Source organism: Colias eurytheme, chromosome 32, assembly GCF_061535395.1.
Source record: "Colias eurytheme isolate Ceu_HAF_F1 chromosome 32, ilColEury1 Martin Lab GWU primary, whole genome shotgun sequence".
Classification (NCBI taxonomy): Eukaryota; Metazoa; Arthropoda; class Insecta; order Lepidoptera; family Pieridae; genus Colias; species Colias eurytheme.
Window position 1 is genome coordinate 3963406 of NC_143011.1, and position 14400 is coordinate 3977805.

A 14400-nucleotide genomic window follows, 5' to 3' on the forward strand; every position below is an offset into this window, starting at 1 on the left:
AGCACAGATTTGAAGGTGCCTTGGATGCAAATACGACTTTTAAAACTGTCAATTAATGTCAATTGCGCGGCAAATTTGTATTTTTTTTTTCTTTTTGAAAATTTCATCATCTGTTGTTTTACAGTATTTTTCTATGAAAATATGTGCAGTTTACAATAAAAACTACGTATATCGAAACAATACAGCTTTGTCTGAATATTAAAATATTATGTTCTCAGTTCAATTACATTATTACTATTTTCGTACATTTCGATATCAGTTGAAAATATTGTATATTTAGGAACAGAAGTGGGAATGAAATAAAAAACACAACGTTACAATTATTTACAAAACTCGTTAATAACTTTATTAACACTAATACCATTTAAATTTAAAACCAAGAACACGAAATACAAAATACAAAATTATAAAATAATTTTACACTAATTCCACAATAATTTCTTTAAACATTACAGTAAAAAAAATCTTATACAAAGGAAAATAACTAGGCAGTTGACTTCACAAACGGGCAGAGTTGTAGTATGTCAATTGACTCGCGACGAATGGTGCCGCGAATGAGCGCGCCAGCGCTTTTATCTGCAATCCGCCACCACTTGTCATCCCCTCTATTGGCGCTGTTTTAGTTTTTGTCTAACACGGCCTCTCCTGACTGGAGGACGTCCTCGTTCTCCTTTGTTTTATGCGGAGAAGTACAGGCTCCTCTCGAAGTGCCTGATGCAGGTTCAACAACAACGACTGGGTCATTTGTGGACTCCTCATCTTCAATACTGGCAGCATCTGGGAAGGATTAATGATAAGGTATTAGCAACTAATAAACATTACACTCCCCTTATAACAGGTAAGCGCAATACACAGAGAGGAAGCACTACGTTCGCTATCTCTGACACCAATGACAGTATAACATGGGCACAACGTTCGCGTATTATACTTTACGCATATAAAATAAAACGACCATATGACATAGGCACGACGTTAGCATATCATGAGTCCAAAACAAATGACGTATAACATAGGCACGACGTTAGCATATTATACGTTACGCATATAAAATAAAACGACCACATGACATAGGCACGACGTTAGCATATCATGAGTCCAAGACAAATGTATAACATAGGCACGACGTTAGCATATTATACATTACGCATATAAAATAAAACGACCACATGACATAGGCACGACGTTAGCTTATCATGAGTCCAAGACAATTGTATAGCATAGGCACGACGTTAGCATACTATACGTTACACATAGAAAATAAAACAACCACATGACATAGGCACGACGTTAGCTTATCATGAGTCCAAGGCAATTGTATAGCATAGGCACGACGTTAGCATACTATACGTTACACATAGAAAATAAAACAACCACATGACATAGGCACGACGTTAGCTTATCATGAGTCCAAGACAATTGTATAGCATAGGCACGACGTTAGCATACTATACGTTACACATAGAAAATAAAACAACCACATGACATAGGCACGACGTTAGCTTATCATGGGAAAACTATAATTTGTGACATAGGCACGTCGTTCGCTTATCACAAATTAGGGATCAGCTCACCCTCAAAAAACGCAGCACATGTCTCAGGAGTCCACTCCCCACGCCACGGCACCATGAATTCTGTCGCAGCTTGCGTCGATTTGCCATAAGAGCCCTCCAGTAACTGCAGCTCGTATCGACCGTGGGGAAGCGTTTTGACCACGCGATATGGGCCGCGCATACCCGAGTCGAGTTTGCCAGTTGTTTGAGCCTGTTTTATAACAAAAAGCAAAGAATTAATTTCAAATAACCGTGATGCCTTTCGGCTAGCATTCACAGTTTTGTCTTGCCAACGTTGGTTATATTTTTTTTAAACGCTCAGAAACACGTTGTCTACGCATTTCTCGTAATGCGTCGCGATTGGGACGAGAGCCTTCTAGTGCGATGTCACCAATGAGGTAACGTAAAACAGGTCACGCAGCTTTAATACCCACCAATAGATTCAGAGGTGAAAAGCTTGTAGTTTTCTGTTTTGTAATGTTCAGAACCAGCTGTAGTCGCCATATGACATCAGACCAATCATTTTGTCGGTGATTGCATTCTATACGAACCATGTTGAGTAAGGTTCGACAATAACGTTCAACCTGCCCGTTTGAATTATACATCTCTGGTGTTATGAGATGCATGTCAATGCCCAAGTCAGTAAAAAGTTTTGTTATTTCTGAACTCTGAAACATTCGACCCCGATCTGCCACAAATAATTTTAGAGGTCCCAAACAAAGAGATAACATTATAAAAAAATATTTTTAATTCAGTGGAATCTTGACCAAACATAGGATACAAATTACAAAAGACAGTATTTGGAAAAATGTGCGTTTTTATGTGCTATACATATCAAACAATGGTCAATGTATTTTTTTTTACAAATAATAACACCAACCAGATAGTGTCTATAATTTTGCAAGGCCTTTACAACGGCTAAAGTTTCAAGTTTCCAGCTCATAGGAATGATACCTTGGCTCAGCACCTTGAGTTTGTTTACTGAAGTAACTCACCACCCGCTTATGCCCCTTTTCATGAACCTGAAGAAGCACTGCACCATATCCTATACAGCTGGCATCTATATGAACTTCAATAGGTAAAGCCGGATCATACATAGCTAACACAGGTTCACTGGTAAGATGAGAAATAATTACTTGGCGTGCTTCTTCTTGTTCACTACTCCAAATAAAAGGTACCCCTTTTTTCGTCAACTTTGTAATAGGCACAGCCTTTATAGCAAAGCCAGCTATGTAACGTCGAAAATAACTTGAACTGTCTGGTTTGTTTAACGGTCTTTGGAATCGGTGCTTCGACCAAAGCTTTAATCTTTTGACCACTCGGTCGTACCTGACCCTGACTAATCGTACGTCCCAAATATTCGATTTAAGTAGATAGAAAAGAGCATTTCTTTAAATTTATGGAAAACTCCGCGCTTGTAAGAGTTTTAAGAACTCTACGTAAAATCGACAAACCCTCCTCAACCGTACCGCTCATAATGAGGACATCATCGACGTAAACTAGGGCTTCACGATTTAATATATCGGTGCCAATGATGATTGGTGTATTCATCAATTTTGAACTAACTACGTGTAAATCTACTTCTAAAGTAATTTCATTAAACTCTATTGGTAAAGTGACAAAATAAGTCGATTCAATTTCCTGCCCACCAATACCACGCAAGATCCTAAATGCAGGCATTCGCGCACATTTCAAATGCTTTAATAATGATAAGGAAAATAATGATATACTAGAGCCGCTATCGATTAAGACATCGACTGGGATTCCCTGGATGACAGCTACAACAATCTTTATTCTTACTGTCCGGGTTTTCTTCGCAAAAATTAACATTGTTTGTATTACGTGCCTCCCGACTTTAATTTTGCAAAACACGCCTCAGTTTTATGGCCGGGCTTTTTGCAGAAATCACACAATACAGATTTATTCGAATTATTAATAGAAAAATATTTATGGTCATTACTTTGATTAGAAAGAATCGACTTAGCTTTTTTAGAACAATTTGATTGTGTATGACCATGTTGACCGCACAAGAAACATTTCTGTTCGTTAAATCGTCGTTTACGATTATTAACTACATGTTCAGATTTTAAAGAACGATCATAGCGCGACCTGTGATCAAAATGTCTGTTTGAGGAGGAATTGGATTTAACGTAAATTGAAAAGAATTCAACCAATTCATTTGTCGTTAGCTTTGCATTAATGGCTGCAGCGCGAATCTGCGGATCCGTAATCCCTCGTATTATTATTGCAGATATAAGTTCGTCACTTAACCCCCTAACAACACGCAACCTTAGAAGAGAGCGACGAGCATAGTCTGCATACGTTAGGTATTTATCAGAATTGGTACTCATAACGTCATATAAAATATTCGCGATATCAGGTTTCTTAGGACACAAAGGTTTAAATTCTTTTTTAAAATTGCTCCAACTACGGTCTGATGTTACCCATTCATTGAGCCAGGTCCTAGCATCTCCCTTTAAACAATTACCTATACGAGATAGACACTCATTATCATTCCATTGATTTATAACCTTAGCGCAATCGACCTCCTCACACCAGGTTTCTATATCGTTTATACTCGGATCAAAATTTGAAATGTAATAAGATTGGCTCAACCTCACCGTCGTATTGATTGATCGTATAGCATCAACAATACGATTAGTAGCGTTACGATCGCAGCCGACTGTGGCGCTCCCGGAATGTCCCGGTGAAGAAGGGACCGCCGACCCTGAGTGCGCCGCAGGCTCCGGATGCACAGCGACGGGCTCGACGATCCGTGACCTCGGCGGCGTTGTTGTCACACCGCCAGTGTTGGATCCTCGTCGTGACGGAGAAGAGTGACGTTCTTCTAACGACTTTAGTCTATCTGAAATTTGTTGCATTTGTTGTGTTAATGCATCGTTGAAAGGACTATACCGTCGTCGGCTGCGTATAGGAGGTGTAGCACTACGATTCCTAGAACGGCTTCGGTCTTTGTGCTTCTTATTAGGCATCTCGTACGTAATTTTTTTTTTTTTTTACAATGGAGGAAAATGTCGATACAAGGAAACGATAAAAATTAAATATGAAGAAAAAAAAACTATTAACTTAATATTTCGTTAACGTAAAGAAAAAAACTAAGTTGCGGGTACATTTAAAAAAGAATACGTATCGTACTATACAAAGGTGAAATAAGCGTAATTAAATCATATGCTGTAATTTTGTTAAACAAAACACATAAATCACAAAAGGTTTAAATAAATGCTTCAATTACTATACCAAAGCTGCTTTAAGCTATAAATTGATAAGAAGCTCGCTTCTCCTTAGATAGCAAATGATCGGAATATACTCACCAAAATTTTGCGTTATATACTTAGCCACACAACTACTATTTTAATTTCACTTAAACGAAACAATGAAAAGTTTATAAAGTATTATTGAGGGTAATTTAAAAGTGTAATGAACTAATTCGTTTGAAGAGTCAAACTGCCATTTTCAGAAAGCAAACGGTTAAGGACGCGTGAGAATCACTATCCCTCTTCTGAATTTAGGAACAGAAGTGGGAATGAAATAAAAAACACAACACACCACTTTCCGATAACACGTTTTTGATCCAAAGACTGATTGTTTGAGTTGTGGCGGGTTTATTAGGTTTTTTAAAAGTTAGTATTAATCTATTGTCCTCCTCATTCCTCAAATGTTTTGTGACATTGATATAATCAGAAAGTGCAGTAGCGGGACAAATACTTATATTTTCTTTAAAGTATGGAAGTATAAGAAGGGGTTGATCTCTACCCGGAGCCGAAGTTTTTATCAAGTCTGTTATGAAAATCTTAGCTCCACTGTCTGAGAAATAAATATTATTAAGATTGATAAGGGATAAAGTTTGGACCCGCTGTGCTGTACACAGCGCAAGTAAAATTACTATTTTTTTAGTCAACTGCTCCAAATTAATGTTTATATTAGGAAACCAGCTTGAGATATGGTTCAAAACTAATTGTGGGTCCCAAGAATAATTATTGTATTTAGGATTACTGGGTTTCAATTTGAATGCTCCCTTTAGGAGTCGTTTTATGCATTCATCCGACCCGATATTATTTCCTAAGATTAAAGACAAGGCAGACCTGTGCGAGTTTAAAGTACCATATGAAGCCCCTTTGTTAAACTCATTTGTTAAAAACGATATAACTGTCGCTACTGTACTTTCAAAATTGGAAATATTTCTATCTAGACAAAATTGCCACCATAGTTTATAAGTTACGTTATATTGCTTCTTAGTGTTACTGGAAAGCGATGCCAACATTAGTTCGACAGCTTCCGATGGGATGTTTCTCCGTAAGAAGGCTTCGCGGAGAGCCTCGCTGCAGCCAGCGTAAGGTGTGAGTGCAGTGGGTGCGACAGGTGACTGAAATGAGAATGCGTTAGATTCGTATCTGCTTTAAACTTGGAACCCCTACCCTTTACGAGAAAGCTCCGCCAAATGACTTCTCATTTCTTTGCTTTTAGGGGGGGGGGGGGGCAATAAATGAAATGTACAGACTCTACGGCTTTTAAAATATAAGTCTGGTAAGCGAACTAAACTTTGCTGGTTTAGTTCTTGCTATATCGCTATCCGTGCCTGCTTCTCGTGTTTACGGGTGAATTAAGTTTATCAATAGTCATAAATGCAATGCTATACAGAGGATATACTGCATTTAAAACATGACAAAGTCTGGTAAGCGAACTAAACTTTGCTAGTTTAGTTCTTGCTATATCGCTGTCCGTGGCTGCCTCGCGTGTTTACGGATGAATAAAGTAATGTCCTGTCTTCGCATCCACAGCTAACTGTCCTATACTGTCATAATCTTAACACAGATTCATTCGACATAGCTCCCCACGAGCTCAGTTCTTCATTTTTGCACTCGCACAACTGTGGACAACACAAGAGCAATGCCTCCATTGGTAGCAGTTACAATCAAGGGCTAGCAAGGCAGGCTAGCCATATTACGGATGTTGGAACAACCGACTATATTTAGGGCAATTTTCTTTGTACAGTGTAACGTTTAGACTGTCGTAGCATTCCTACGGAACAAAGATGGGATCAGATCTGCATCCTTAATGAAGTTTATCGAAAGGAGATACTTTCAGACGACGATAGTATTCAAAATCCACCATATTCCTGAACATAATAATGCATAGTTAAGCTTATAATCTCTCTTGCCATTATCCTGCAGCAGAATTCCTTGGCGATAATTTGTTCTCGTTAGAACGAGCGAGGTTGTTACGATAATATGAGAAATCCTGTCAGTTAGAGACCTGAACGACGCGATAGAGTACCGCTATTTCAGTAGTAGTAGCACCTAGAAGGGTGAAGGTATTCTGGAAAGCGGAACTGAAGGCCCGGTCGGCAGCACCAGCCACCTAATAGACAGTGTTCAGTGCTGCACCACTATAATCTGCAAAATGACTCTGACGGTATGAAAATGTACCTACCGTACACGAACGTACATTTTCAAAATATCAAATGATATAGTTGGAATAAAAATCCTATTTGCCTCCGTCTACCCAAAAGACATACGGAGTAGCTAGTAGTAGTTGGTTGAATTAGAATAAAGTACCTATAGTTAAAATCCTTTGTTACTGACTGGATAAATTTGGCTCTTTTCCTATCTGACGTTCATATAGCTGTTGACTGCCTAGTGTTATGCACAAACACAATTGAGTATTTGAATAAAAAAAAATTATTGATTTTTTTTATGTATTTTGAAACTTTATTATTAATAATATTGATATTTAATACAAATAACTTCAAAAACATTTTTTTCCGTTAATTATAAGCAATTAAAAATTGATGAAATTTAAATTAGAATCACGTGACTACAAACGCGCCATGACTGGTCACCATATAGTTGTGACGTCATAATGTTATAACGTTTACGGCTATTACAATAATATTGATTTATTGCTAAGATACGATTTGTTTGTTGGTTCCGAATTAGTTAGTTAGTTACGAAAATAATATTCTTGATGTTGATATATTTATGATCACCGATTTTTGTCAGGAGTTGCCTTTGTAGTATTCGTACATAATGGTACAAAACGATAACTTTTGAGGTTCGCCATTTTTAATATAAATTTAAATAATATAATTAAAATTAATATAATTAATATGTAATTTAATAATGACAACAAAATTAAATAGATCAAAACCCTGTATTTATTATTAACACGCTTTTATTAGCTTCATCTGTATGTTTGTATGTAACCGACTCCTTTCGAAGTTTCGACCCGATTTTGACCCACTTAAAACCGACGGGTTTTGTTCTATCAAGGTCCGATGACAATACAATAATATCATAAATTTATCCTTTTATACTGATAAGGATCGCCAGGATCAGCTTAAAACATATGTTTGTAAGTAACCAATTCTCCTTTCGATTCGATTTAGACCCACTATAAACCGACGGATTTAATTTAAATTTTGTATACTTATAAAAACCCGGTAACAATACAATAATTTTATGAATTTATCTTATTATCCTGTTTAGTTTTTCAAACTACAATACATATTTATTTTTCTATCAACTGCAATGAGTGAAAACTAACATTATGACGTCACACGCATTCGGGTGACGCTTCGGGAGTTGTCGGCGTGTCTTCGGTACTGGATTCAAAGACTAATTTTTATTTTGAAATAACTTTTGAATTATTGCAAAAAAAATAAAAATAAAAACAGTTTTGTTATAAAACTAATATATGATCTTTCCATTTATCACAAAAAAATTTTTCATTCAAATACTCAATTATTATAAATAAGTCAGCCCGAGGCTTTCGGTATATAAGTTCTGATGTAAATCATAATTATATTTTAAAACCGAATTGATTAAAAGTAACGTACTTGGCTGTAGTAATTGCAGTTTTGGGACACAGATAAGCTCCTTATCATTTTAGTCTCTTGAGTTCAGTATATTTGTTTCCAGTACAGAGTTTATGACCTATCAGTTTTAAATAAATAATTCATGCATTGTACTGAAAGTACTAGCCATGTTTAGATTATGATTGGTGGCGTTGGCTCTAAACATTAATAGATACCGCACGGTTTGGTTGGATGTTAAAAATCTGTATTATAATTAAAACCGTTTACCTGTTTTGATATTTTATTGCCTTATTCAAGGGGTGACCTTTTAAATTTATTTCTGACCCCAAAAGTAAGGACCAAGGTCTCTTCTTGTCCGGTTGGGTTAATACTGTGTGAGTTGAGACAGGTGGCAATTCTATGTTAAGATGGTTCAATTGTGCTTCTGCAGAGTTCTAATTGAATAAATAAAGGTTTGAGTTTGAGGTATTTTTGCCTCGTCGGGATCAGCTGTTGCTTCATTTTGTAAGTAACATCTAAATGCGTAATTGAAAGTCGTTACTGGCGCTTTCGCAGATTTACGCTAAAGATAGTGGAAATTGTAGTAACTTTAACTTTTCAAGCCCAAAAGGTTAACTAAGGTACACTTGAACCAATCTCATAAGTTCTAATACTTTTAATCATTATGATTAAAAAAATACTGTAAAACAACAGATGATGAAATTTTCAAAAAGAAAAAAAAATACAAATTTGCCGCGCAATCGACATTAATTGACAGTTCTAAAAGTTTGTACCTATAGGTAATATTAATAGAAATAATTATCGAGATTTAAATGGCTCTACACGAGATTTATTTTGTTTTTTTTATTACTATACTTCATAAAGACACAATTAACTCGTACCTACTCGTAATACGATACCTTGGAGTTGGAGTGAAAATATTGTTTGTAATAATTTGGCTAGGTAACTAATTATTGAAATGAAAATAATAATTAGAAAAATGCATTGTGAAACCGTTTTAAGCAAAAAACGTTTCGATAAACGTAAGTAATTTTATAAGTACCCTCGATAACAATACTTTTTGCAATATCACGCGACACTCCATCGTATCGCATTCAAAATTGGGAATCGGAGTGCGAGGATCTGTGGGTCATGACTGAGGTATTGTTAAATGGTAAGACAATTAAGTTAGCTATTTATATATAATATAACGACTTATGCCCTTATGCACTATGTTCATAATCGCACAACACGACTTATATTATTGCCAGTTTTGGTTTTATAGAAATGATGTGACTTATTATGCTTGAAATTTGTGTACTTTATGACTCAATTGAGGCTTTTTAGTGGAAAAACTATGCACGTAGCTTGAAAAACGAATGAAATCAACGGGTTTTTTTATCGTTATTAGATAATAAAAACAAAACATCATTTAGGTATTTATGCATTTAACCCTAGAAGTCCAATCTACGTAAATTTGACGTATGAACTCTTCTATATTTACCATCGAATCGCTGCAAAATCCAGAATCAACTCATTAGCCGTCGAGACCTAGCAGTACATAGTTGGCTCATCCATGTAAATTCCGCCATTTGGTTGTAAAGAGGATGTTGTGCGTCATTTTGACGTATAATTGGGCTTTTCGTAACTTTTAAAATTGTTTCAAATTTTTATTTTGTGATTTATTTGAATGATTTTTTTCCAAGTCACGTTTCACATGATATCTATAACTATTGTCCTAGTGAATCATTTTCACTATCGTCGAATCAATTTAAAATTCGATCAAGTGCGTTCCGTTTCGGAACGCCACAGATAATAAAATATAGATAATAAAAGTGGCAACGCCACAATGTCATGGTGGTATACATTGAGGATACAAAGAGATAAGAGAAGCCCGAAAACCATATTCCTGTATGTTCAGTTAATACAGGAAAAGTTATAGGTGGTCAGTGGCGATATTTTACGGCATGATATAGAATTTTAACAATTTCTATATCATATAATATCAAAATAATGTAGATAAATGCTAATGCTTCCTTCTAGGGAAGCGCGCTCCATCATAGGCCACATCTCAGCTTACCATTAGGCGAGATCGTGGTCAAGCGCTTCCCTATCACACAATAAAAAATAAAAAAAATAAATAAATAAAATACAATGAGCCGCAAAGATTTTATGAAAAAATTAAGCACAGATTTGAAGGTGCCTTGGATGCAAATACGACTTGTGGCACGCACTTTGAAGAGACTCTACGTGACAATAGCCCAATTTTTTCAAAATATGTGGTACCAGAGTATCCATAAAATGTTTACGAAAATGCAGGACCAAAGTCGAGAAAATATCTTTTGTATATTATTTTGTAGTTTTTAATATTAACATCCTTCTTGACTTTTTGTGGCATAGAATTAAGTATAGTGGGTAATAAGAAATTAGCCGTACGCTTCCCATAAAGATTGTGTACTTTAGGAATAATTAATTTTTTATTAGTTATTTGTCTGGTAGCAAACTGATGCGAAATGGGATTTTGAAAGTTTATGTTATGAAATTGTTCTATGAGAAAAATCTTTTGAAACATTTGTCTTATTGGCAGTACATTACAATAGCTAAATAGTTCGAGAGGTTTATCTTTAAACTTGTTTTTAATATTAATAGGTACAATTTTTTTTATTAGTCTTAGTTGTAAATTTATGATTCTATCAATGTAAGTATTAAATGTACGTCCATAACTTGTGATACCGTATTGTATTATTGATTCTGCCAATGATCTATAGATACCGAGAAGAATTTTGTATGGTACTTTATTTCTGATGATATATAATTTTGAGAGTATGGCCCTAAGTTTATCACACAGATGGTCTATATGATGGTTCCAATTAAATCTGTTATCAACAATCAGTCCTAAGTAAGTATAATAAGGCACTTGGTCCACACATTCACACGAGCAGTCCGGGTTATAATATGTAGCTTTGTGAAGACATACGTGATTGTGTGCCGTGATTTTAAAATTATTAAAGTTTTTCAAATGACTCGAGTGTACATGTACTATTTTTGTTTTCTTAACATTTATGACAAGACCCGCATCGTGCGACCACATTAGGATACGCGTAAAATCTTCCTGTAACTGTTGAGCTGCAGTATTAATATTTTTGTCTGAGGCTATTAGACAGGTGTCATCAGCATATTGATAGATAGAACAGTGGTTGATGACATGTTCCATATCATTTACATACGCCAAGTACAATAAAGGTCCTAACACCGAGCCCTGTGCTGTACCCTCGGTGATGGTCATTTCATTGCTCATTTCATCGCCTACTTTAACACGAAATTTTCTATTAGCAAGATAATCTTTAAACCATCCCAGAAGAGGTCCACGGATACCGGAGTTGTCTAGTTTGTGTATAAGAGTGTCATGCCTGAGTGTATCGAATGCCCTACTATAATCGATAAATAATAGCAGTACATGTTTTTTGTTATCGAGACATGAGTTTACTTCATCTGTAAATTTTGACAAAAGTTGTGAAGTTGACTTACACGGTTGAAATCCAAATTGAGAGACAGATAAAATTTTATTTTCGGCATAGAAATTCTGCATTTGTTCGGCTATAAATTTTTCCACGATTTTGTCTAATACCGGAAGAATGGTAATCGGGCGATAATTTTCATACTCACTTCGCGTACCCTTTTTGTGAATAGGTCGGATTATTCCAGTTTTTAACTCTAAAGGATATTTAGCATTAACAATAGATGCATTAATAAATTTAACTATAATATCTACGATTTTAGTGCATATATTTTTTATGTCAATACATCGAATGTTGTCGAATCCGGGAGCTTTATTGATATTAAGTTTTTTGTTGTTAGCTTTTTTAAGTAGCATTGATTTATTTTGTGGATAATAATAATCATTTTCACATAATAGACGCTTATTGCATTTAGGAATGATTTTTTTAATACTATAATAAAATTCTTGTGCAAAATTATTAGCAATTGTTTTAATGTCTATGTTATTTTTATGAAATGCTTTTAAGATACAGTTGTCTATTGAATTTTTGCAGCGACCTGTTAATGAATTCAAAATTTGCCATAAAGCGTGACTATTGTTGTAGTTTTGATTAATTTGATTATGATAGTAATTATTTCTTGATTTTTCTATGAATTTACGCGTTTTATTACGTAATTTATTGTATTTTAATCGAAGTATTTTATTAGTCGGGTCATTTTTCCAGTCAATAAAAGATAAATCTTTTTTTTCACACATAGTTTTTATGGTGCTAGTAATCCAAGGATCTTTGTTTCTTTTACTTGATGTTGAAATTATTTGTTCAAATTGTGATTGATTATAACAATTTTGGATGGTATTTTTTAAGTTATCATATAATTTATATGGACACTCTGTATTCGTAAAATCATCCCAGCTAACATGATCAAGCAAATTATTAAGTTTATTGTTATCTATTTTTCGAATGACTTTAACGTCACCCTGTACATGTGCTAATGATTGTCCAATGCACGACAATACGATCATACGGTGATCAGCCATTGCAGTGCCGAGCGCGCCCGAGTACAGGTCTAACAATTGCGTCCTTACAAAAATGTGATCGATTACGCTACGCGTTATTATTTGGTTTCTTATTTCAATTCTTGTATAATCGGTTATAACACTTGTTAGACCGCACTCGGCCATGCTATTTATGTAAAAATCTTGAATGTTACCCTTTATTTTTATATCTATGTTCATGTCTCCTAAAACAAAAATATCTAAGTGTTTAAAAGGTTTACTAGATAAAAGATCCTTTATCTCCCTTACGAACAAGTATTTACTTTCGTTGGGTGGCCTATATATTGCACAAATTGTTGCAACGTATTTGTGATTAGTCGTTAAATGACCTATGATTGATTCACAGTGATTTAAAGTGTGATGTTTGAATGTAAATACGTGAACGTTCCGTATGTATATTATAATACCGCCACCTTTTTTATTCTTACGTAACTTTTTGTGCATTATATAGCCATTTACATTGAACATATTTGCGATATTATCTTTAATGTTTACTTCAGTTAATATGAGAATATCTATTGGTGAACATGAACTGTTTATTAATTCTAAAACATAACAAAAATTTTTAATTAGTGATCTTACATTTATATGGACTAAATTTAACTTAAATTGAGATTTCGCTAACGATGGAACATTTTTACAAAATGAGTTATATGTACTACAATTAAAAAGTTCTAAATTATTGCTTGGGATATTCGACTGAACTATGGTGACCTACATAAAATACTACATCTATTACCGCCGATGATGTGCTGGTGCTGCCTGGTTGAGGAGATTTTCAATGTCTGTTTCGCTTCTGATCACAATAGGTTTATTATTCTCTGATTTACGGATTAATATATTCCCATTCTGGAACCACACATATTTATAATTTGGTGTTAATTTTTGCTTAGCTTGCCACAGCAGGGTTTTATTCGCTTTAGTTAGGGCTTTGCGTACTATCACTTTGGTTTTAGCTGCTGGTACTGCTTCATCACATACCACCTGTCCCACAAGTACCTCTCTGCGTCTGGAAGCACGTACCCACATATTACATAATTCCTCCTGTTTGAACTCCAGTTGAATACATCCATCCTGTCCGTTTCTTCCTTCCAGGCGCTTCACGTTGGAGATTCCTTCTTTGGTTAGATTTAGGTTATCAGCTAACTTGTTACATAAGTCATTAAGGTCTTCATTAGGACGAGACGGAATGTTGGCAACTTCTATGACGGTATCCAGACGCTGCTGTTCCATATAGCGCACGTGTTGTTTTAATGCATTTATTTCTAGATCGAGGTGTGATTTTTCGTTTTTGAGGTTAGTATATTTTTTCTCTAGCTCTTTTATTTGTTTATTTTGGGCTTCAACAGTTCTTGTTAGTTCGTCGATTTTGTCACAGCAGAAGCTTAACGATGTTTCGATGGGCTGAAGCTCCTTCTTAAGTATTCTTTTCATTTCTAAAGTAATATCTTTTAGGAATTTGTTAGTATCTATACAACTTG

The 14400-nt window shown here is 35.1% G+C and overlaps 2 protein-coding genes across 2 annotated transcripts; both read right to left on the reverse strand.

Moving 5' to 3' along the window:
* Positions 1–314: 314 nt before the first annotated feature.
* LOC149895193 (uncharacterized) lies at positions 315–2157 on the reverse strand. The gene is made up of 2 exons (XM_090119222.1): positions 1572–2157; positions 315–777 (listed from the first exon to the last, which is right to left on the reverse strand). Exons 1-2 carry the CDS (start codon positions 1729–1731, stop codon positions 620–622), a joined length of 318 nt encoding a protein of 105 aa, XP_089975348.1. The 5' UTR covers positions 1732–2157; the 3' UTR covers positions 315–619.
* Positions 2158–2478: 321 nt separating this feature from the next.
* On the reverse strand, positions 2479–4558 carry LOC149895194 (uncharacterized). Its single transcript, XM_090119220.1, has one exon. The coding sequence runs from the start codon at positions 4541–4543 to the stop codon at positions 3389–3391; it is 1155 nt and encodes a 384-aa protein (XP_089975346.1). The 5' UTR covers positions 4544–4558; the 3' UTR covers positions 2479–3388.
* Positions 4559–14400: the final 9842 nt, after the last annotated feature.